The 24,792-nt window shown below is 37.5% G+C and overlaps 1 protein-coding gene and 1 long non-coding RNA gene across 2 annotated transcripts; both read left to right on the top strand.

The window, feature by feature from the left end:
* The first annotated feature begins 9,341 nt into the window (after nt 1-9,341).
* LOC132099200 (CD209 antigen-like protein C) lies at nt 9,342-12,205 on the top strand. Its single transcript, XM_059505652.1, has 5 exons — nt 9,342-9,476; nt 9,985-10,182; nt 11,516-11,643; nt 11,790-11,896; nt 12,005-12,205. The coding sequence occupies exons 1-5, from the start codon at nt 9,371-9,373 to the stop codon at nt 12,135-12,137; spliced, it is 672 nt and encodes a 223-aa protein (XP_059361635.1). The 5' UTR covers nt 9,342-9,370; the 3' UTR covers nt 12,138-12,205.
* A 2,821-nt stretch (nt 12,206-15,026) lies between these two features.
* LOC132099216 (uncharacterized) lies at nt 15,027-16,124 on the top strand. Its single transcript, XR_009423073.1, has 2 exons — nt 15,027-15,096; nt 15,333-16,124. It is a non-coding gene; the product is annotated as an uncharacterized LOC132099216 (long non-coding RNA).
* Nucleotides 16,125-24,792: the final 8,668 nt, after the last annotated feature.

Below are 24,792 nucleotides of genomic sequence, written 5' to 3'. Positions count from 1 at the left end.
TGCTGTGACTACCATCTGCAATGTAAGGTATCCAGCTGCCTGTTTTGCTGCCTGGTCTGCTGCATCATTCCCTTTTGAGACACTGTCCTGACCTTTTCTATGTGCTGTACATTTTATGATAGCCAATTCTTTGGGTAGCATGATAGCCTCTAATAACTCAGAGGCTTCTTGTGAGTGTTTTATGGGTTTTCCTGTAGATGTTACAAACCCTACCCTGGCCCAATTCTATCGTTGCAGCTGTTACTGCATAAGCTGAGTCTGAGTAGATGTTAACTGTTTTATCTGTGGCTATTCTCAATGCTGCTATAAGAGCCAACAATTCAGCCCTTTGTGCTGAAGGCCTGTCATGTAGTTTTTCTGTAATCACTGTTGTAAATGTTCTTTCTGTTTGGCTTACCACTGCAAATCCTGCAGACAGCACGTTCTGTTCTGTCCTGAAACAACATCCATCACAAAAAAGTGTCAATTCAGGGTTGTCTAAAGGGATGTCCCTCAAACCCTCCCTCACCTTGTCATCTGTCAAGGCCCTTGGGGCACATTCATGAGGCTCCCCCTCCCCCACCAGCTCAGCCATGTTTATTCCTTTGTGTTCATGTACACTGTTGGGGGCAGTTAGAATTTTTAGTAATTTGTTTTGTCTCTGTGCTGAAAAAGTAAATGCACAGGAAGTAATGAAAGCCACCACAGAGTGATTTGTCAGGATGTGTAGTGGGTGTCCCATCACCAGATGCTGTGTTTTTTCTATCATTTTAGCCAGCCCTGCCACAAATTGTGCGCAGGGTGCCTGTCTTTGCTCAACTTTGTCCAAAGGAGCACTACAGTAACTCAGCACTCGCCTTTGTTGGCACTGTTTTTGATACAGCACCCCACTCACACTGTTCTTGGTGTTGCTTACATCTAAGTAAAAAGGTTATGTCAGTTTTCAGGTTTATGAAAACCTGTTCTTTCTGTACTGTCCACTGCAGTACAGCCTTACTGTTTTTCATGCCTACTTCTTATTTAGAGAAAAATCAGCTGGGTTGTTTTGGTCTTAAAATCATTGCTCTGTTTTGATTACTCTTAGCAGGCCGATAAGAGAAGCAGAGCACCATCCCTGCCTCCACTCAAGCACTATCTCTCTCTTACTGTGCTGAATATTAGTTATTTATTTATTTGACAATTTTCGCCAAACTTTAACTTAGACTATAATATCAATTTTATTAGAACATATAACCCTTAATCAATCTCAAATCTCAGTTTAGACTGTTTAAAATACATAATGCTAGGAGCATTTCTTTAAAATTATTTTGACCTTAAATACTTAATTCCCTTAACCTTTGTTATCTAAACCATCTCTTAATTAAGCAAAAGTAGTCTTCATTTTTAGCCACCACCATATCTTGTAATCATCTTATGCTATTCCTAATGACCTGCATGAGTAAAGACTATGATATAGACATATTAGTTCAATATCGTTTTAGCCACATAAGAATTTTTGTCTCAAAATAATGGCTGTCATCACATGGTCTCAGATGGTTCTTGACAGCCCATTGCCATTAACTCTTTATAAATAAGCCTCTTTTCCTCAGGGTCTGATCCCCTGGCATAGTTGCATCAAGTTGTGGACGCTTGTCACCACAAGCAATCAAGGAATGCGGTTGCTGGTGATCAGGTCTGGAGGAGCTCACATTTTTGAGTCAGATTGCTGTACTTCCTACAGTTCCCCTCTTAATGATGCTCTAGGCCTATCAAGCATCCGCTCAACTCCACTACCATCTCACATATAACACCTCCCTTCTGGGCAGGTGCCCAGTGGCGGTGACCCCCTGCCTTAGGTTGTCCCCTATTGGCCAGAAGAGGATCTTACCCGTCATTGAGAAATCACCTCATGCACACTGGTAACCACTCTTTCCCGTTGCAACATCCTCGACAGTCTTCTTCCAGAATCCAGTATTTCCTGCAGCTTAGGAAAGGTACACCCAAGAACCATGAGAGCCATTGACAGCACCTACTAGTTTTAAAACATTGAGACAGGTTAATCAAACTAACATTTAATCGCTAAAATCAATTGGATACCTCCAAACTATCATGCTGAGATTACTCAGTGAATTTATTTTTCACACCCGTCCATTCAGTGTCATTTTCTGTTGCTTCTGTAGCTGCAGCCATCAGGCCCTGTATGATGGTGGAGACTAAAAATAAGAGATAAGTTACTGGTCATAGAACAAATAGCAATACAACTGTTTAACTATTCAAAATTATTACCTCTATAGCTCAGGGTCTGTATTATGATTTTAAAGACCTCATGTCTCTTCAACAATTGCTCCTAAATTGTTATTAATTATTTTTATAATCTCTTATTTCTTAAATGCACTGGGCAGTTGAACATTTAACTACCAATTTCCCTCTTAATGCATTAAATCTGAACTCTTTTTTATCATGTCCTTTAGCATCTCAGTGTCTATGATTTGACTGAAACACTGCTGTAGCCTACTATAAATAGCTTATCACTAAAACACAGGCTCAGATAACGTCATTTTAGCTTACTTTAAATGAGCGAGAGAACTCTGAGGGATTCAGGACTCGTAACAATGCATTTTCATTCATTTTTAACATAATTTCATCGTACTATCATTTTACTCTAGCCCAGTTTAAAACTTGTCAGAAATTATATGCATTTTAAAAATAAACATCTTTATATTTTTATTTTTACTTTATTTTCGCAACTCAAATGTTTCTCAAAGTTCTTTGCAGTCATTGTCATTACTTTTACATCAAATTTGTATTTATTCATTCACTTAATTCTGGCCATGGCTTCGGAATTTACTCAACACAGCATTCATGTCAGAATGGCCCCACGGTTTGTATTCTGGATAGTTGCCATTAGCCCTCATCAGTGGCATTTGATATTTTGAACTTTTTCGTCTTACGTCGGGTAATGCTTATAAAGAGGTGGTAAACCTGGGGGAGGACGGGTGAGCCCCATCTTCTGCCATTACACTGTGGTGGGTTTCCCCATAAAAATGTGGTATGGTTTGTTCATATGGTTCAAACTCACTCCTGATCTCATCCTCTTGTTTTAGTTTTCTCTGGTTCCAATCAATGTCTAAGTCATATCCTGTGATGGTTAAGCTATCTTTATTAACTACTACCAGCAAGCTCTACTTCTCCCTGCAATTGACTGATTTTTTTCTCTTTTTTTATTGCATCTTTTACTTTCTGTTTCACTTCTTGTTCTATCGTTACCTTTATTTCATACTGTTGTAACTGGTGTTCTCGTTCTTTTTCTTCCCTATCTCTCTCACTGAGAGTTACATCTATTTGCCCTTTCGTGATTTTAAAAGTACCGTCACTTTTTGCTGTTTTAGTTGTGGTTTTAACCACCCCCTCATTTATTTCAAACAATGGCATTTGCATTGGGGCTGATGCCGTTACTTTGTGCGTGGGCGGGGCATAAGGGGGTGCACTCCGATCTTTCGCCATAGCAGCCGCTTTTCTGCTCCATTTTCTCAATTCTGCCTCCTTCTCTGCTATGTCCTTGTTACTCTTTTTTTTTTTTTACCATGCAGAGCCCGTTTCACCCTTCTTTCGCGCTATTTCTAGTTCACCGTTGGCTCTTTTCTCCTCCTCTAAGATTGCCTTTAGCAACTTCCCTCCATTTTTTGTATCTCTTTCCCACCCATATAGGCTACTCAGCTTCTCTCATGCCTTTCCGAGTTGTTTTCCTATTTTATCTCTGTCTTTTGGCTCTGAGTGTTTAAGCATTTGTTTACATAATCCCTCCCACGATTCCCCGTATGTAGCCATCCTAATAGGGGTACTGTTTCCCTATCTGAATCACACCTTTCACAATACTTACCATGCCCTAATCTACACAGCAAATTGCTTGGGGGTAATTTGACTCTTTCTCTGTTACTCGGTAACAATAGTTCTTTAAATGATAAGTGTCTTTCAATCATCAGCCACTCGTTCACCCGTGTTTTATTTCTTTCACACTTGTCCCTTTATGCAAGGGCTTATCTTTCACTCTCTCGCTCTCTGGGCCACCAGAGTACTGCGTCCGTTCCTACCAGGGCACACTTAAGTGAAGGTCCAGAGAAGGTGCGCAGCACTCTGACCTCCCAAACACGAGTTATATTTTCATGCAATCACACATACACATACATCAGACCAATCCTAGTATTTCAAACTGTCAACCACGCCGGGATTTTTCACAACAGTTAAAAGACGTAAAACCACGCCGGGTTATTCTCACCCTTAAACCTTGCCAGGATTTTCACAACAGTTAAAATTTCTTAGTCCAATTCTGATTCTTTTTGTTTTAATTAAAATACTGATATTCACCTCTTCTTCAGTCTTTTAAATTTGGTAATTGCCAATATGCAGTACTTTTGTTAAAAAGGTGTCTGCTTACCTTTTTTTTTTTTTCAGCTGGTTGACTGAAAAACAGATGTCCTTCAGCGTTCAGTCTCGTGACGATTCCGGGTGCCCCCTCCAAATTGTTGGAAAGTCTGCCCCTGCAGAGTTTTCCTCCCAGTTTGTTGATTCGTCAAATGATAAACTGGAGACTTGTATATGGTTAAGAAAATCTTTTAATAAAGAATCAGAATTGTCTTTTCTGAGCTCAGGATTACAGTCTACCAAAGATATAACATCATGGGCAGTCCAGAATGTTTTTCAAAGCATAAGCAGTTGAATATATATTCTTGCTTCACAGTGGCTCCTCCTTGGGTACTTTTCCACTGTGCAGGGCGCTGGCCTTCACATGTATCTTTCTGATAGTTGAGACCATAGCCTCCTTCTCGGGCCTTGCAGTTTCTGCTTAAGTTAGACAGAGAGAGAGAGAACAACACCTACACATTCTTCTAAAAGTTTGTTCATTTGATTTGTTACAATTTAAAACATAGACACAATTATATTTTCCACAGGCTACATAAGGTCTATACATCAAACTGTATTTCTTGCCTTCATGTTATTTTCACATATGCATATTCTAAATTGATTGAAAGCTAAATTAATATCATACTCAGATATGTTCAAATCATTGGACTGTAGAAATATCTGAAAGGAATGCTTGCTGGACTGGTTCCAGATGTTACAATGCAACAATGGCTGGTGTGGTGTTCTCATTATTAAAGTTTTAAATAGTGCTGTTTTGATCAATTGGACAAATCTGCCCATTTCAATTTTCAAGCTTCACAGTCTGATAAGCGGCTATGGATAAATAATGGAAACCACAAAATAGATCAAAATGCATGTCAGTGTTTCCCATATGTTCATTTATTTGTGGTGGGCCGCCGCAGTATCAATGCTGACCACCACATATTGATTATCTTTTTTTAAAAATCGTATTTAAATGCAGAGCGGCGTAGCGCATTTGCGCAGCACATCTTCTCGCTTGCCCCTCTCTCTCTTCCACTCCATCATGAACACAGCTACACATATCTGTCCAACACAATGCTGTCAATGTCGTAAACTAAAAAATAATAATTAGTAAGCATGTAAGGAGCCTAGCTAATGAGGAGAGCTAAATCGATGTTAGAAAACAGCTGGGTTTTCGAGGCTAACACGCTGTATATAGCTGGTAGTCAATATCAACCTCAGTAATACTCACAAGAGTGTATATTATATAACTATTTTATGTATTTTTTCACTATTTATTTCAGAACCACAGAATTGAACGTGTGTGGCCTGAGGTCAACAACCGTGTGACTTATCCTCTAAAGTCGGCAATCGTCAATCTCGTGAATCAGGAGAGGCTAAACATGGAAGACAACACTGTGCGTTTCTGCTTGTCAAACCTGTCATGTCAGATTGCCAATATTGGACTTCAGCGTTTTGTTGACGCATGGAATAGCCATTCAGTTTCAGGTATTTGAGGATTTATCATTTTTTTTCCCACAGCACGCAAACACATTTCTTCGGGGTGTTAGTGTGTTTGAGCATAAGTGTCTGAGCATAATGAGCTACTAAGATGGTCCCAACTTGTGTCATTCTTTACAACTTCCATGCTAAGTTTTTTTCCACTCTTGAGAACGGTCAGAATCTAAATCAGCATCTGACAGGTCTGAGTAGGATTAGGATTCATCTGACTTGTATGACCAAGAAAATCACGCCAGCCTAACAAGAGCATCAGTCTTTGGTAGAGATCCCTTTGTGGATGCAACGGAACGTCATCAGGCTGAGAGGCGCTTCACTGAGGCATATTCAGACATCACAGTCCTGCTTGACGAGACAGTGAACCACAATTTTGGGCCCTTCCAAAATGCATTAATGCACTTGATTCATCTTTCATCCCAAGTATGTGTTTGTGTGTGCGTGTGTGTGTGTGTGTGTGTGTGGGGGGGGGGGTCTGCATGCAACAGTTTACTGTACTGTTGCATGCAGACAGTACAGTAAACATTACCATAGAAACAGGAAACAGCAGTCGGATGGTTGAATGAGCAATTGGTATAAAGATGCTCACTAAAAAACAAAGGCCGATTGTTCTCTTATTGATAGAAACATGATCAGCTAGAGTCCTGGTATTGAAGCATCTTAATATCTAAGCAATAGCTCACTTCAGGCTTCAGTATACACTTATTATATCATACTTAAGGGGCACTGTTCATGTTGGGCTGACAACCTCCTTAACTGTGATATAATAAGACACAAAATCCTGCTTGAACTGAGCTTTTGCTTTTATAAAATGGTTAAGTATGGCAAAAACAAAGTGACTGACTACAATTAGATTTTTGTCACGGTTAGATCATGATTTTCTTACTTCAATTTGTGGGACAATATGTTATATCTCCTTTTTCATGATCCAGCCTATATTGACCTATACAGTTGTCTTTCTTCCCACTTACATTAATATGTTGGTAGTACAGTGTCATAGTAAATATCTGTCCGTATTTCATGTGATTGTAGGAATAAGTAGTTTTGGATTAAAAAAAAATGTATAAATGAAAAAAGTATTATTAGGATTATTTGCAGGGAAACCAAAAGATTGTCATATTTATGACTTCAGGGAAGCTGAAAGATATTCAAGTCTCTATTTGACTTTTTCAAGTCTCTGGTATTCCTGTAGCTACACTGTTGTTTTTGAAACCCAAAGAATATGGGGCATGAAATTCAACTGCAAATCTTCTAACTGTCTGACACAGATTTGTTTAGTTTTTAGTTGTATCCAATATAGTCTTTATCTCTTTGCTCTGCGGAAATCTCTTACAGCATGACTGAATGACTGTGCCAATGAGGATTCGACACTGCTGTGCCACCCTTTCCCACTACCCTCTCACATCACCAAGGCATCACAGAGGGCTTTCGGAGAATGGCTGCTGTGCTATCCTGTCACACCACCCAAACATGGACTGCCTGTTCTGTTGTTGCTACAGTATATATAAGACACACAATCAACAGAGGGTTAGGTTAGCTCTTGTAGATTTTGTTTTTCTAAATATAACGTCTTCATCCAACATTTTTAAAGACGATTGTATCACTTCAAATGATATTTACTTTGTTATGTAAATAAAACGAGTAAAAACCATGTGAAAATCACCCATTAAATGAAGCCTCCTCTAAAGATGTGTTTTTCATTTATAGGCCTATGCAATGTAAACATGGTTGTACAGTGGTGTTCCAGACACAAAAAATCTCTGTAAAGCTGCTTTGAAACAATCTACATTGTTAAAAGCACTATATAAATGAAGATGACTTGACTTGACTATAACATTTACAGTAGGTTTTAGTCTTCACTGACCCAATATGCTTGTAAATCATTTAAGGGCATATATGCAAGTGAAAGAGTTGCAATGCAGAGCCCTGCTTCACTGTACCTTTGTACATTATGATGTACATTTGTATTTAAAGACATAAGTTGACATCATCCAATTCCACAAAAGTAGTGCCTCAAATCAAAGATGTGGCTTACCATTAACCATGCTGTAAATATCTGAAAGTGACAACAAGGCCCTTTTATGGTGCCGGAGGAAGGAGTGGTGTCCTGCCGGTCCAGAAGAGAGAGTGATGGTAGGTGACTGGGGCCAGTCTTGCTACTATCATTAGTCCTTAAACCCTGCACACAGTGCACAGGCTCACATCCTCCAGGTATTGGGGAAACTCTGGGAGGCCCTGACACGAGTACTAGGGTAATACCAGAGTACCAAAACTAAATGATTTAACTTCACTTTTATTTTACTTTACACAAGTACCAAGAGTACAGAGCACTGCCTTTCCCTGGTGGTTCATCAAACAGAATTAACCCCAAAAAAAGCACTATAAAAAAGATCTGAAAGTCCCAGGGCTAGAGATAATTTTTGACTGAGTAAGGCTAGGTTTCACACACAAGTAAGTCTACATAACTAATGAGAACTACAAGCTGCATAAAAAATATTTAATCTACTTTACTAACCTAATAAGTATATTACACTGGAGAAAAATGCGAAGGAAAATAAAAAGTATACTACTTTATAGATTTGTTTTGGAAGAGTTTTGTTTTGACACAGAAGGGGTAACAGTAGATGGTGGAAGCTGAGAGTTTTTAGCAGCTATAGTGCCATAGAGAGAGGAGCTGGAAGGCAGGTGAAGTTCTGTACACCCTTCAAACTCCGTGATTAGCTTCTGTTGGTAGCAGTGCTTGCCTTCTCTTTGATATAAACACAAGTCAGAAGGTCAAACCCTTGTTGCCTGTTGTCGCCACAGAAAGAGTCGGTGCACAGAAGGGGGTAGAGTGACCTCTGCAGGTTGAGCTTCCACATAGCAATAAATATGTTACAAAACTAAAATGTGAATTAAATAATAGAAACTTATAAATAAATAGGCTACCTGCTATCCTAAGCTACATAAAAAATTAGTTCACTTGTCTTAATCTGAAGTTACAGGTCACCAATGGTCTTACAAATGTTTAATTCTCCCTAACAGCCAGAGTTATTATTTTATTAGTTTTAGTTAACTTGAGTGTTTTGTTTTTTCCACACCCAGTGCTACTTTAGTTGCACTAAAAAACGTTATAGTCCAGTTTAGTCTACAATGACCGCTAACTATAGTTACTTTTATTTTGAAAGTGTTAGCGGTTACTTTTCTTTTACTTCCGTTTTTGGTTTATAAACAAAAAAGAAACTGACTGAAGTTCAAAGACTCTCTTCATTATTTGTTCAAAAAGGAATAACGATAAAAATGATCGCCAAAAACGAAAAACGGGCCGTTTTTAATTGGTTTTCCGTTTTATAATTCCAAACGAATTACGGATTATCCATAGCCTGGCCAGCCAGATTTACATCAAGATGTTTGTATTCTAGGCTGCGAAATACATTTTGCTGCCGCTAGGGTGCGTCTAGATTTCTAGGCTAGATTATCCAGAGATCCCCTGACCACTATTGATATCTACGTCAGTGCAGAGGCTGTAAGAGACATGAAACATAAGAAAGAGACAGAAGACTTCAACACAGAAGAACCCCAAACACCTCGACACACAGAAGACTTCAACACAGAGGAACCCCGAACACCTCGACACACAGGTAACTGAGATTAAAGGACATTTTCTGATTATTCACTCTCTTCCAGGTCCTCCAGTATGATCTGACATGAAGTCTTTGCATGCTCTATTTGTTGATGGTGGTTAATGGTTTACTTTCTTCTGAAAGCGACTGATCGTTTTGCTAGAGAAGACACTTATTTATCATCCATGGTCAATGTAGATTATTTTAAAGCTTCCTAAATATGGATTTTTGACCTTTAGAAAAGGTTTATTTTGAGACCTGTTCACGTTTTCCTCCAAAACCAAAAATGTATCATCAGCTGAAAAAAGAAAATCATATACAGTGAAACTCGGATGAGTAAATAATCAGGAAACCATTTTTGAGTGAACTATTCCTCTGCATTTACTCACAAAACACAAGAACAACAACCACACTAATTAACGTCTGACAAGCGTTAAAGTTAATCTACAGTTCACATGTTTCAGAAGATGTGAGTCGTATGATATGAGGAAGTGAAGAGACTAATATCATATCTATCTATCTTTAGGAAGTGATGGTGTGACGATCTCCAGAGCAGCTGGTGTGTGTTTGGGGCTGGTGTGTGTTCTTCTGCTGACTGCAGTCATAGTGTTGTGTGTCATCTTCACTCAAGAGAGACAACAGCTACTTACTAAGATCACCAACCTCACAGAAGAGAGAGACCAGTTGAAATCAGAAAGAAAAGATCTTCTGAAGAAGTTTGCGGGTTAGTTTCTTCAGTCTTAACTTGATCTAAAGCAGACTGTCCTGGATCTGTTGTGTAGCTAATGCTTGTAATTGACCTTTCTTTAGCTCTTTATGTTTATAATGATTAATGATAATTTAGGGATGTCAGCTGAGTATAAATAATAATTTAAGACATATCTTAAAGTGGCTCTATAAGTCAATATTCATTTAATTGAGCATAAGCATTTCATTACAGTTTTTCTTGATTGCTAACACAATTCATGAAACAAAATTCACCATTTTCTCACAACTATAAGCACAATCTCAAAACTACACACCAACTTGTTCAAACTTGAGACTTTCAGGTTAAAATCAGATATTTAAGTCAAACAGTCTCTTTTGTCAGAATCTTTGGCCTCAGATGAGACACAAATCTGTCAAATACACAGACTGCTTCAGTGTCTAGAAAACATTAGTGAGATCAGTTTAAAACACTGTTACAGAAACCTTCCTTTGAGAAACAGGATTCCTTCTGAAAGTCAGTGTCTGTTACAGTATACAACATAAACAGAGCGTACAGATACAGTGAAATTAAGAGATAAACTGTAAAGAGCTCTTGCAGTAGATTAAAAGCACTCAAAAAGAAAAGACCTGAAAATTGAATATGAACACACAATACAGTAAACTGTCAATTATTGTACAAAAATTAATAAATAATACTACAAACAACTATAATAAAATATACACTGCTAGTACAAGTAATACAAATAACCTTTTTAATTTGGTTTAGATTAAAATTTAGTTCAAGCCCTAGTAAAAAACTATATATATATTAAAAGTATATTTCATATTATTAATAGTTCAAATCTATTGACATATTTACTGATATATCACTCTAAACTTACAGATATAACATTTATATTTCAACTTTATTTGTAGTGCTACTTGTGCACAATGCACATCTCTCAATATTAATCCTAAAGTGTGTTTAAATGTCACTGTTGATGAAGATTGTATGATCTCTGAATAATATTTAATGTCTTTCAATGCAAGATATTTCAAATGTACCTGAAGTATAATTGCTATAGTCTCACTTTAACACAATCAAATAAACTTCAGTATATCTTTAGTTACACTTCAGCACTACTGTACTTCTGCACAATTCAAATGAATAAAGTACAGAGTTAGTTGTTCCAGTTTGGCAGACTTTAAGTTTACCAGTTTAATATATCAAAAGTACAATTGCAGTGTATTTTTATTAACTACATAAATATGTAAATGTATTTGTAGTATACTTATCATGACACAAATGTATTTCGAATGAATTTTAGTGTATTTATATTTCACTAGGGATGTCTTATCTGTGTTTATAGATGGATGGAAGTGCCATCAATCCAGTCTTTACTTCTTTTCCTCTGAGACGAAGAACTGGACTGACAGCAGAAGATACTGTACAGAGAGAGAAACAGATCTGATCATCATCAACAACAGAGAGGAACAAGTCAGTGTGTGTGTGTGTGTGTGTGTGTGTGTGTGTGTGTGTGTGTGTGTGTGTGAGATCGCGGCGTTTAGTTTTTAAATTAAAGAGAATGTGCTGAAATGTGTCTTTGCTCGTGTTATAAATCATGTTATTGTTTGACTTCTCAGGATTTTGTGAAGAATATTTGTGGTTCTGATCCTTTCTGGATTGGTTTGACTGATATTGAAGTGGAGGACAGATGGAAATGGGTTGATGGCAGCACACTGACCTCTGAGTGAGAAATCACTGAACTGAACTGATTATTATATAATTAATGACTGTCTCAGTCAGTATCATATCACACAGAAAGCAGCTCTGATCTAACGCTGATCTGTTGATGCAGGTTCTGGGCGTCTGGAGAGCCAAACAACTATCAGGGAAACGAAGACTGTGCTAATACTCTTTCATCAGGATGGTTTGATACTCATTGTAATACTAGTATTAAATGGATCTGTGAGAAGAGTGTTCTTAAATGATACATTATAATAACAATGTACGTATATACATCATGAAAATATAATTATGTCAGTAATTTTACCTGTTTATTTTTGTTTTTATTTTTTTTTGAATGGCACATTAATTAGGTTATTCTGTAAAAACAAATACAAAATAAATAGAAAAAAAAAACATTGTAACATTAAAATTTTTATTTGAAACTTTGTTTTGAATTTTTAGATCTGAACTAAAATCTGATTGTGAAAAACAACAGTGATGTTTTTACAGACTGAAATAAAATCCGTAATACACTGATATAATAGAAATATTCATAAAAACAGCATTGATCCAATATTCTTCACCAAAATGATCATGATTTTAGGTGTATTACTCAGTACATCAGTAAAGTTTGATTTGAAATGTGACTCTTGCAGCTTTTTTGTAATTACAGTATGACAATAAACCTACTTGAGGATGATTTACTTGTTTTCAAAAACTGGTATATTTCCTGAACCACCTGAAGATGAATATAAATGGAAAGTTGCATAAGTAAATCATATAAACAGCTTCTAATGTTTGACTGAGAATATGAACAATATTCTGACTGTAGAAATCAGGATATGGTCGAACAAGTATTCTTCTTTATAAACACTTTCTAGCATCAGTATGATCGGTACCTCACCAAATATAAGGAGACTCATTCGTTATCACTATATGAAACAATTACATGTTATTTATTTTAAACATTTTTATGACGGTTTGTTTTATGCTAGTGAAAGAAAAAATTGCTAACACAGCAAGCCCAGATTATACCCACATGACTGACAGTTGCTTTAAAGTCCAGCCTCGTTAAAGTGAGTGAATAATGGACTGAAGGAAGAGCATCAGATGCAGTCGCTGCTAAAAACTGTTCAGCCGTCTGAACTTCTGATGTAACGACCTGAAGCGAATCAAACATCGAAGGGTTTCAACACCAGATGAACAAGCCCCTGACGTCTTTACACATAAACAGACAAACTGTGCTAATGATTGTGTTTTCACATCTTTATTAATGGTCATTGTGTTTTTGAGGAAATGTTTTAGTACAATACCTGAGGGAAGGGAAGGAGTTATTGTGATATAATATATTCATTTGAACCTTGTTTACCACACCAAGCGTTGTTGAAGATCAAGTTCCTTTCTGCATAAATACTGACCACACAAACACAGATGAGGAGCACAACAGTCCACTCCAGGAGAGAAACTAATGTTCTTGATGACACTGAAACCACAAGAAAATTACAACCTGCAAAATGCACAGAGAAAATGGAAAAAGGGCTTTGCAAATATTGACGTTATTCTAACACTTGTGTACATTTTTTATTCATTGTTTTAGTTGTCGTTTGACCTCAGTCTGTTTAGTTACTCATTCTGTTCACCTGTTATTTAGTTCATTATCTCAGTTTCAGTGTATTTATGACCTTCAGGTTTTGTGTAAGTCAGTCTGTGTGTGTGTGTGTGTGTGTGTAGGGGAGGATTTTATGAAGGTATTTTTGAGTCAAAATGACTGAACATCTGTGACAGTGTGATTTGTAGTTGTAGAGAAAAGCCACACGTGTATCAGTAAGTTTGAAGTCACAAGAGAAAAATGTTTAAGAGTTGCAAACCTGTAGACTTTTTTTTCTCTCCCACAAACACAACACAACAGTTACACCTTCTCAAATTCTTCATTGCAGGTGCACAAATCCTATTCTACAAATCACAAATTAAGAAACTCGTACGCTCACATTTTTGATTCAATTGCTGCAGTGAATATGGTGCAAATGTATATTTTACATACCACAAAAATCAAGCTGCGTATAAAACTATTTTAATGTACAACATGTAGGTTTACACTTTTTTTTACATTTATTATAGCATTCATTTGAGTTACTGAGAGAGACTTTTAGTAATTAAATTTTGTGTGATAGAGATAAACTCTATATGTGTCAGGTAGGACTCGGGACACAGATGTAAAGGTGAATTCAGAACTGTGTTTATTAGAATAAGGTGTCAGGTCCTCAGCGTTTTCAGTTCCTTAGTGCACGGTGAAGCTTGGATCTTCTAGAACGATGATTAAAACTGACTGGAAGGTCCGTGTACGTTTTGATAGTTTGTTTTCCAATTTGAAATGAAATAAGCAGAAACGAGAAAACGGCCCATTTATTTGATTTTTCGTTTTTTTGAAAAAAAACCCCCGAATAAAATAGATTTCGGCTTGATTTTTTCGTTTTTTAGTTCAGAGGCATAAAACGAATAAATGACTTCAAAATTCGTTTCCATGTGGGCGGTCCTGAGACGCCCCTTCCGCCGATTGGTCAAGCAAATCTGAGCATGTGATGTCATCAGTAGTCGCCCAGGTCTGTTCAACAAAATAATAGTCCTCTAACGTTACTATGGCTACCGATTCTTAAACTGTACAGGGCAGGTCCTGTTGGGCTTTCTTCTGTGCAACTTTACGCGTTTCACAGAAATCTTTACATCAGAAATATTAAATATTAGTCTGCCACCAGCCCGTTTTATTTAGCTGTGCGGAGTTAAATCTGTGCGGTGAAGCTGCGCTAGACAGCGCCGAGCGGGAGAGGATCACTGACCAGTGTTCAGTCAGAACTTGGGTACCGATGATGGTCAAATACATTTTTACTGAAAATGACCCACGAGTATGATTGACAGGATGATAGCGGAGACAATTAAAAGTCTCTATGACTATAACTTCTGTTAACAAAAACATAAATAGACTTTGTCTTTGTTTTAATCAAATAATTGTGAACCACAAACTGAGCCTTCATTTTAAAGGGCGATTTCCAAATATATTTTATTTATTTGTTATAATATGGGTATTTTATGTCACCCGTCTTATTATTTTTTATTATTATTATTATTATTGTACTTTTTTTACTGTTGTTTTTTAATTAACAATATATCATAACAACTTAAAAAGATCAAAATCTACAGAAGAGATTAACAAATAACATTGGTGTTGTCATAAGTTAACTAATTAACGGGAAAAGTTCCTTACCGGCACAACCCTATTCTTAATGTTGGCTACATGTTACAGATTTAATGTTGAGCACATAATGTTAAAGGCTTCTTAAATACCATTTCACTCGGTTGAAGAGTCAAGAAGGATGTGTTAATTTACTGTAGATTTCAATCTGTCATTAGTTGGTGACCCGGTGTAATTATAATAGCATAAATAAAAACAATACACGTAATAGGCTATGTATGCCAATAGGCAAAACACATCTGCTTTTCCTCTAGATCACTTTACAGTGTGATGGAAATAAACTTTTCTTAAAGCGTGTTGTATATCACCACAGCTTTATTGGCACCCTTCTATATGTGTTGTATACTGTAATAGACAATTGTCCTGCAAAATGATGAGGTTTCGTAAAAACAAAACAAAAAAACATTGCGAGCAAATGTCGAATTGTGTTTTGAAATTTAAATCAACAACATAAGAGGCTTCAGGCTGTCTGATGAACTCTGTATGAACAAACACCCAGCTTTGCAGTATAGGTGGCACAGAAACAGCATCTGACCTGGCATTTAGATGTACTTTACACACTGTCTATTGCAGCTCAAAGGAGGCACTGTGAATTTACATAGCAATTTCATTCTAAGAGGCTATTAAATGTGAAGTGACAACATGAAACACTACTTTCAATATATAAAAAAAAAACACCAGCAGTTGGTGGCAAGTCACCCTGATAATGATTAAATACCAATTTACACATTTAGGCTCACAATAAGCAGATTACATAATTATACCATGAAAAAAAATTAAATAAATATATGTGTGTGTGTGTGTGTGTGTGTGTGTGTGTGTGTGTGTGTGTGTGTGTGTGTGTGTGTGTGTGTAAAAGCAGCAAGTCCAGTCCTGGCTGTATAATCAAACAATAAAAACGAGAAACAATGCATGCCATCAAGAAAATTTTTTATTCCACAGGAACTTGATCCAGTTCACTTGTTAAAGGATACTCCACTTTAAAATAAATTCTGTCATCATATACTCGCCCTCATGTTTTTTCAATCCTTTATGAATTTCTTCTGCTGAATAGATAATAAAATATAATATTGTATATAATATAGTATATATTTTCCTACTATGGAAGTCAATGAGACCAGAAACTGTCTGGTTACTGACATTCTTCTGCTGAATAGAAAGGAAGATATTTAGGAGAAAGAAATTCATAAAGGATTGAAAAAACATGAGGGCGAGTATATGATGACAAGAATTCATTTTTAAGTGGAGTATCCTTCAATTCAGAAGACAGTAAGGAATTGTATTTGAAAAGTATTGAGCATGAACTCGAACAAGATCAATTAGTATTTTCAAAGCATTTTGGAACTCTTCTTGGTGGAAGTTGAAAACACATTCAAAAAGAGATGCAATGTCAGGACACTACATAGAGAACTGCCTCTCCACAGCAACCTGGTCCTCTGGAGACTGAAATGGATTCTGCACAAAAGTTGAAACTCATTGAAAAGTTAAACAATATTTTTCATTGCATCCAGGGCACTGGAGAGACCAGCAACTTCAGTCATGTGGTACTCTTCGGAGCGGCATTTAGGGCACTGGGCAGATGTTGCCTCCCATTGGTTGACGCACAGCTTGCACCCCACAATGCTCCTGCAGCATGATGTAAACACTGGGTTTTCCATAACTCCTGGAAGAAAGCGAAATGGTGCAAAACATTAGCAACAGACACCAAAACAGCTCACCACAAGTTCAGTCGTGGTTAGAAAGTAGAAAACCGTGCTAGATTTTTTAGAAAACCCTCCCTTTTACAAACCAGCCATACATTATTTATCATCTTGTAAATATGAGTTCTGTCACTGGTTCCCAAACACCTGGAATTAACATGCATTTGTGATATCACTATCAGATTGCAATTGATCACATTTTACATGGCCAAAAATTTTACATTTTTTGTTAAACTGTGTCGTTCACGTTACATGGCAACAGCGTTTTGAGTGCCTGAAAACCAGTTTGAATGTAAATTTTTTGTGTTACAAAATGTGTAAACAAAAACATGCAACTGAAAATGGCATCATGAACATTTATGATCAGTCTAAAGCAGTGATCTCAAACTCAATTCCTGGAGGGCCACAGAACTGCACAGTTTAGCTCCAACCAGCTCCTACTCTCACCTGCAAGAAAGTTTCTAGTAATCCTGAAGACCTTGATTAGCTGGATCAGGTGTGTTTGATTAGGGTTGGAGCAAAACTGTGCAGAGCTGTGGCCTTCCAGGAATTGAGTTTGAGATCACTGGTCTAAAGGGTTTCATCAAATATTGGCCTGGCAGCAGAAAACAGCATTTTTAGTAGTTTTTGTGGATCGTTTAGACAATGGTGTCATCTGTACGCGGAAGAAAACTTCAGTTTAAGCATATCATTGACTACGTTTACATGCTGTTAAAATTCGGGTTATGGTGGGGTTAAGGTCACTATTCGGGTTTCTGAAAGATTCGGGATAACCCGTTTACATACGTGAGCAGAGAGAGTTACTCCTGTATGCATGGAATGTGTAATCAGTCGCCAATCCCGATGTAAACGACGCACAGTTAGCGTCTGGACGTACGGACAACAAGACGCAATATGCGTCATTTCCGATTCTTCTTCCTGTATCCAAAGACAACAACAGCAGCAGCAGGCGGATAAAGAATAGTTTGGTCTTTGTTTGCGCTTTGGCGCTGGCACTGATCCACCAGCAGCACTTGACACTACTGTGCCTCTATACTGCACGCAGGGTTTTTTTATGCCCCGTCTCTACTCAAAAGACCAAGATTTCTTGCGAATAGAACATGCGCAGAACACACATTTTGATGGGGATATGCCGAAACGCGTTTACAAGACCAAATATTCGGGTTAGAAAAGGGGTACCCCAGGTATAATATCCCGGTTTTTAAAAAACGGGATATGAGCATATCTGGGTATATGCCGGTGTTTACATGGCCGTGCGCGACCGGGTTATTGCTAATATCCCAGTTTTGAACGGGTTATTGGCTGCATGTAAACGTAGTCATTGTGGTGTAAACGTAACTCAAAAGATCAGTTTAAATACACCCAATACGTCAATCCAATTACAAATACTGAAGCACATGTTAGGAGGTTGTCGGGGGTAGATTTAGATCAGATTAGAGAAGCATTCTAATTTAGGGTGTAAAGAATTTCCAGACACAAAATGCACATAAGGATCCACCATATAATGCAAGTTATTAGATAAGAATTATAACATTGTGCAGATTTACTGAGAAACTTTATATAAAAGACAAACAAAGGCTGGTGTGTGGAGCCAAATCGATTTGCATACCAGTGCAATTTGAACATGAAAAAGTTTCCTTTAGGGCCGTCCCAAGGGTTCTTGGCATAGCTCGCTCTGCACTGGAGACAATGCTGTGGATTTGCTGGGACACAGCCTCCAGTCCATGGGGGGCCTCCAATAATTCTACTACTTGTAGTTTCAGGTCTTGCAGTGCAGAGGTGTCCGCATGTCTTCGGCTATTAGGAAAACAACTTTTTTTAATTAATGAATCACATATATACTTGTGACAGTTAAGTGTCAAATTTGTCATCAAATGTGCAACTGTATGAAACATGTGGTATCAGTAGTTTTGCCTGTTGTAAACCATAAGTAATAAGTGTAAAGAAATGCATTCCTCATGATTTAAGTGGTCTTGTTTAACCGCAATTTAGTAAATTATGATTCCGGTTGTTGGGATTACGTCAAAGGACATACAGATAGGGGTGGGCAAAAATCATGAAATTTTTTTTTTTTCCAGGAAAAAAAATTCTCATGTTGGTTTTTTATTATTTTTCAAAGGAATGAGCAGCACAGCAAAACCAATTTCCCCCTTTTCAAATTATTTGGAAGAATGTTCATAATCAAATATTTGCTGGTTCCCACTGACTTCCATAATGGGAAAAAAAAAACTATGGAAGTAAATGGAAACCAGCAACTTTGTCAAATATAATAGTCCAAATTTGTGAAAATAATCTTTTTGGTTCAGCATAACAAATATATTAATATGGATTCAGAACAACATGTGAGAGTGAATTTCTCATTTTTAGTTGAACTATCACTTAAAGGTCAAGCAGCAGGACATTTACTGCTTCCCCCTTAAGACTCGCACAGAATATCAGAGTTTTATTTTATCCCAACCATTTACTTTACTATTACTAGACAAACCAACCGTGTTTGTGTATTTGGCAGTATTAGATGTGAAAGGGAGGTCCAGTAATCAAGTGCTATTTGGCAGTCTTTAAGTGTGCACGCTTTGTGTAAACATTTCAGAATAACATGCGGAAAGGCTTTAAAACTAATGCAAATAAACTTTAGTGACTGCAAATGAGTGCAGTGTTACATGCGTAACACCGCTGTGGTAAAGGGTTATTTCAACCACAAATGAAACTTCTGTCAGTAATTACTCACCCTCATGTTGTTCCAAACCTGTAAGACTTTTGTTCATCTTCGAAACACAAATTAAGATATTTTTAATTAAATCTGAGCACTGGATCACTCCTCCATAGGCTTCCATGTAATTAAAACTGTCCGGCCCAGAAAGTTAGTAAAAAGTAAAAAGTAACTTCAGTGGCTCAACCTTAAGTTATCAAGCAACGAATAATTTGTGCAAAAAGAAACAAAACCAAATAATTACTATTCAACTATTCATTTTCTTCAGTGTAGGCCTGATGAGAGTTCACGAGAGCCACGACGCATGTCGAACTGAGAAGATAGCCGTAAGTGCTACAGTTCCCAGTTTTCGCACATGCGCCGTGGCTCTTGAGAACTCTCAACAGGCCCACATGTACTGACACAAACTCTGTAAAATTGACTCTCACAGCAACTTATTTTATGTGATCATACACAATACAGATCACTACAATCTACGATACATCATTGTATTTTTTTTAATTGTGATAGTGTGACATTGTTACATCCCTAAATGTTACAATTTGATGCATGCGATAAACATGCAATATACCACACTTCATAATATCATTTCCTCATTTGAGCCCTCCTCAGCTGCCACTGCCTGAATGCAGCCCTTTCCACAGCATGAAATTTCCTTGAATTCTGCCTCCAATAACATGAACCTGTATTGACAATACTGATTAAAGTCTGGATCACCACAATTGTAGAATGGTAATGAAAAACCAAACTTATATTTACCAGTTGTGCCTTCTGACTCCAAGACCTCATTACCTTGAGCATCAGTAATAACATAAGGGTCACTGTTACCCATTGCCAGTTTAATTTTGTCCAGCATGCTGGGTACATTTGCTTCTGACTCTATGAAGCGCACCACCACAACTCTGCTGGATGCAAATCGGCCGTCTCAGATTTCTGACAGGTGTATGGATCTATAAAACATTTTTTTTTTTAAACATTACTTCTTAAGCATTCAGACTGATGGATAAATAACATTATAACAATGACATTATGAATTAGGGCACCATTGATCAGGCACTCACACAGGTGCCACTACCACCCAGTGGCTTTAGGAAAACAGTGGACAATATGGTACATTTAAAAGGGCCACAGACAACACGCCCTTCAACGAAATCTAACTAAACTAATTTAGTAATGTGCACTGTGCAAAGGCCTTTAGATGAGACTGACCAAATATCATGTTGATCTGATTAAAAGTCTGGGAGGCATTCGTACCAAATATAGTGTACATAAAAGGTATTGCGTGTGGTGGTTTTTTTTTTTTATCTTTGTAGGTATGGAGCAATTTGTATATTCATTTGGGTGGAACTTACATTGTTTCATAATAAAGAAAAATAAATAAATTTACCTTTGATATGATCTCGCAGTACTCGCTCTCGGTGGCGGGGTGAAGTTAAAAGCTTGTGGTGGTGTGCTGGACGGCGCTTGCATAAATGCAAAACTGTGTTGAGGCATTGCTAGAGCTGGCCTTTCACCCCCGTGGACCTCGTAATGCCCCCTGTCATCCAAATCAACACTGCAGAAATCGCCATTCTCCAGTGGAAACAAAGCTACATTGGCAGAGTCTGTTAAATAGAGATTTGCCGTATCCACCTATAAAATGTAAACGAAACATGCATGGTCAAATTAAGTAGGCCTCAAACGTCCCACGTGGCGCATTTATCGTTAATAGCCTCGGATATCATTAACAACCAATTAAACTCATTGGCTTATTGAACACACCTGGAAAATCCTTGCGATTTTCTCGGCCCGCATGTCCTCCAGTTTCAAAGATACTCTTTTATTACCTTTAAACAAAAGACAATTCATCTTTGCAAGTAACTAATCAACCCTCTTTGGCAGATCCAATCTGGCAATGAATGGCAATGGCACTTGTCCAAATGGAAGGGAGGGGCGGATGGATATGTACAGGAGCGAAAATCTCATCTAAATGTTGGGAGGGGACAATAAACATAACATTTCGCACGAGCAAGTTTTGAAGGGGACACCAATAAAACAGGCAAAATTGTACTTAAGGATATGTGTACAGAGAGGAAAGCCTTACTATTGCATGGAGACCGTTCCATTATCCTTCTTCTCAAAGTTTCTTTCTGGTTCAATGAAAAAGCTGACTAAATTGACCAAAACATTCTTCAAAACATTTATTTTTGCAATGTTTTTGAAGTTGTTTACACAATCAAGTCACCAAAATACAATGGAATTTGAACTTAACTTCAACTTTTATTTATTTATATACCACATTTAATAGCAATGTGGTTGCTTCACAGTTATAATTAAAACATGCATATATAAAAACATTTGCCATGCCTAGCAAAATGAAGGCTACACACTCTTAGACATACACCCTCACACAACTGTATAGTGAGATCGGTATTGACGTGAAAGAGAGGGGGGAAAACGTAATAATTTATTACGTCAATGACTGATTTGTTCAATTCACTCAATTAGGAAACACCTCCTCAGTGTGTTTCTCAAAGTGCTGTTACTGCTGTAGCTTAGTTTTCAACTTTTTTCGTTGGTGAAAACAGGCAATATGGTGCCTAAACTGCACTTAATATTAACTTCTTGTTTATTCAATTTTTATAAAAATCTAAATCACATTTGTTATGCTAATATCTGGAGAACAACTGCACTCTTAGTATGATATTAAATGAGATTAAATATATTAAAATAGAGGAGGCAAAGTAATTGTATTGGTCTGGGGATCCCTGCCGATTGTTATTATTATTTCCTTAACCACTTTAAAATGCCTTTTTGGCAGCTTTTATTCAGAAACCGTAAAGAAAATATATTCAATATCGCTACTCATTATAAATAGTTGGTAAATTATCAGCCCAGCCGCTCCGGGAGACGTTCAAACCATAGACTGTATAAAAACAGGTTCAAACTAATAGCACGTAATTTACGTCTCTATGATGGTTGGTTGATAAAGGGAGGCTAGCCTCCTCTATGATGTTACTTTTCTCAGCACTCCTCAGCGCTGAAAGTGAACACTCGATGCTGATTGGTTCCCCTGGCCTCCCCCTCCCCTTCTCTTTCACTTAGCGGTTGTAATTACATCAGCAGATTCGCCACATTCGCGATAGAAAAGCGGAGCTTTCATGTAATGGTATTACAACTGTGAAATTACAAACAAAATTATATACATTCTGAGGCATGAACTGAAATGAATAGTGAATTTTATTAACATTAAATTTTCCTCATTTTCACCTCACAATTTGGGGGAAACTGTGCCTCCCTCTGCCTCACCCGACGAGCCGCCACTGAAACTGACTAAATCATAGTGAATGCGGGAAAATCTAAATGCGCACCCGCACTAATCTAATCTAACGTACAAGACTTTTATATGCGTACACTATGGGTGTGTGTAAAATGTTATTAAACAAACTAGGTAAACGCCTGTATAAAACAAGGGTAAACGTTATAATCGCTAACAGCGCAGACTACATCGGTGACAAAAGTAAATTGGTACACAATTATATTTTTTGGACACGATTTATTAATGACTCAGCATCATCTATATTAAAGAGAAAATAATCACGTCATCCGCTATTTAATGTGTATAAAGTAAACTAGACTTATGGAGTTCCACAACAACTGAAACACGTTGTTTTCTCTCACCGGACCGGACTGTGTGTGTGTGTGTGTGTCTGTAGTGGTGAGGTAAACGGGGAGCAGGCACTGGACCAAAGCAATGTGAGGCAAAGCAGGGGGAAATCGAGATGTTTAAAACTTTTTTTGTTGTTGCGCCGTTTGCATTTGTATTGTTTTACTACTTACACATTTAGTTTAACTATATATCATTATTTTATTTACAATACACATATTTCAATTATATTTCAAATTATATTTTTAGGCGATTTCCGCCTATGGATATGTATATGGACCATACATGGATACTTCCGATAATGACAAGTGCCGACAATAGGCCTACTAATGTGAAGGTCTTTTTTAAAAGAATTGGTTATTTATTTTCATAGCTGCCAACTCTCACGCATTCAGCGTGAGACTCACGCAATTCACCCAATTCTCACGCCACACCCCCATATTCTCACGCAGACTCGTGCAGCAGTGAGGAAAAAAACTGCGCCGCATGATCTTGCAAAGCAACTTGCAGAGACCAGACAGACAGTTTAGTTAGTTTTTTTGTGACAATTGTGAGGGAAATACACAATTTATTCCCATAAACTGTGTAGTCAGCCGTTCTCCCTCCCATCTGAACCGTGTGAATTGTGAACGCAGGCAGGTCAGTGAGTTACAGGGCATTTCTTGTCTCTGTCCAGTTTAAGCTAGTAACTAATAGGCCTATGCTGTTATATACTGTAGTTTATATAGAATAAAGTTAGCATTAGCAGAGTTGTTTGTTGCAGCAGCACTGAGCAGTTATTTTACATAACTTAAAAAACAGTATCTGGACATGCCTAGTAACGTTAGGACTGTCAAAAATAAAAAAAAGTCTTTCGAATATTAGTCGAATTTTAAATAAAATTCTCCACATTTTTAGGTGTTCGTTAAGGAGGCTGCTTTAAGGCCCTGCCCGGCTATACTTCACATTCCAAACTTTCCAAAGGCGGATGAGCTCGACACGCAGTACCACTTCTGTCTCATCATTCACCTCGTGCGTGCGCTGTTGTACGTCTCATAAATTGCCTGCACGCGGGCGGGGTGTGCAGCTGTACGCGAGCCCTCTTGATGATGAAAATGACATATTGCAGGCGGTGCGTGAATGCGGACTGCCAAAGTATATTTTGGCCTTTATCAGTGCAGCTCGAGATGCGATGACAATGTAAGTTTCATTGCATTATAATTTTCTTGTTAGCCTTTCCAGTTAAAGCCAGTAGATGCAGTGCTGCAGCGATGTTCTTTCAAAATATTGCGGAAAAAAGAAAAACAATGTGGAGAAGACGTTGTTTACATCAAAACCTAAATCAAGCTGTTCACAAAGAACGCATTTCGCAAGAGAGCCGGATGTTTAGAAAGCCATGTAAAATTAATATTAACTTTTTAAAAACTTATCTCGAGAATTTCTAATGCATTTATTAAACGTGCATTAGTAATATTTTGCTCGATGCGCCCTGTTTTGGTATCAGTATAGAAGCAAAAAGCTTCTCTTCACCCTAACTGAAATTATGCATTTTAAATTTGAATATAATTAGAATTTTGATAATATACAAGTAAAAAATTCGAATTTAGTTTTTCAGCCATTTTGAACAGCCCTAATG

This window comes from Carassius carassius, chromosome 22 (assembly GCF_963082965.1).
Source record: "Carassius carassius chromosome 22, fCarCar2.1, whole genome shotgun sequence".
In the NCBI taxonomy this organism is placed as follows: Eukaryota; Metazoa; Chordata; class Actinopteri; order Cypriniformes; family Cyprinidae; genus Carassius; species Carassius carassius.
Note: the sequence above shows the minus strand (reverse complement) of the source record. Positions and strands in the feature narration are given on the sequence as shown.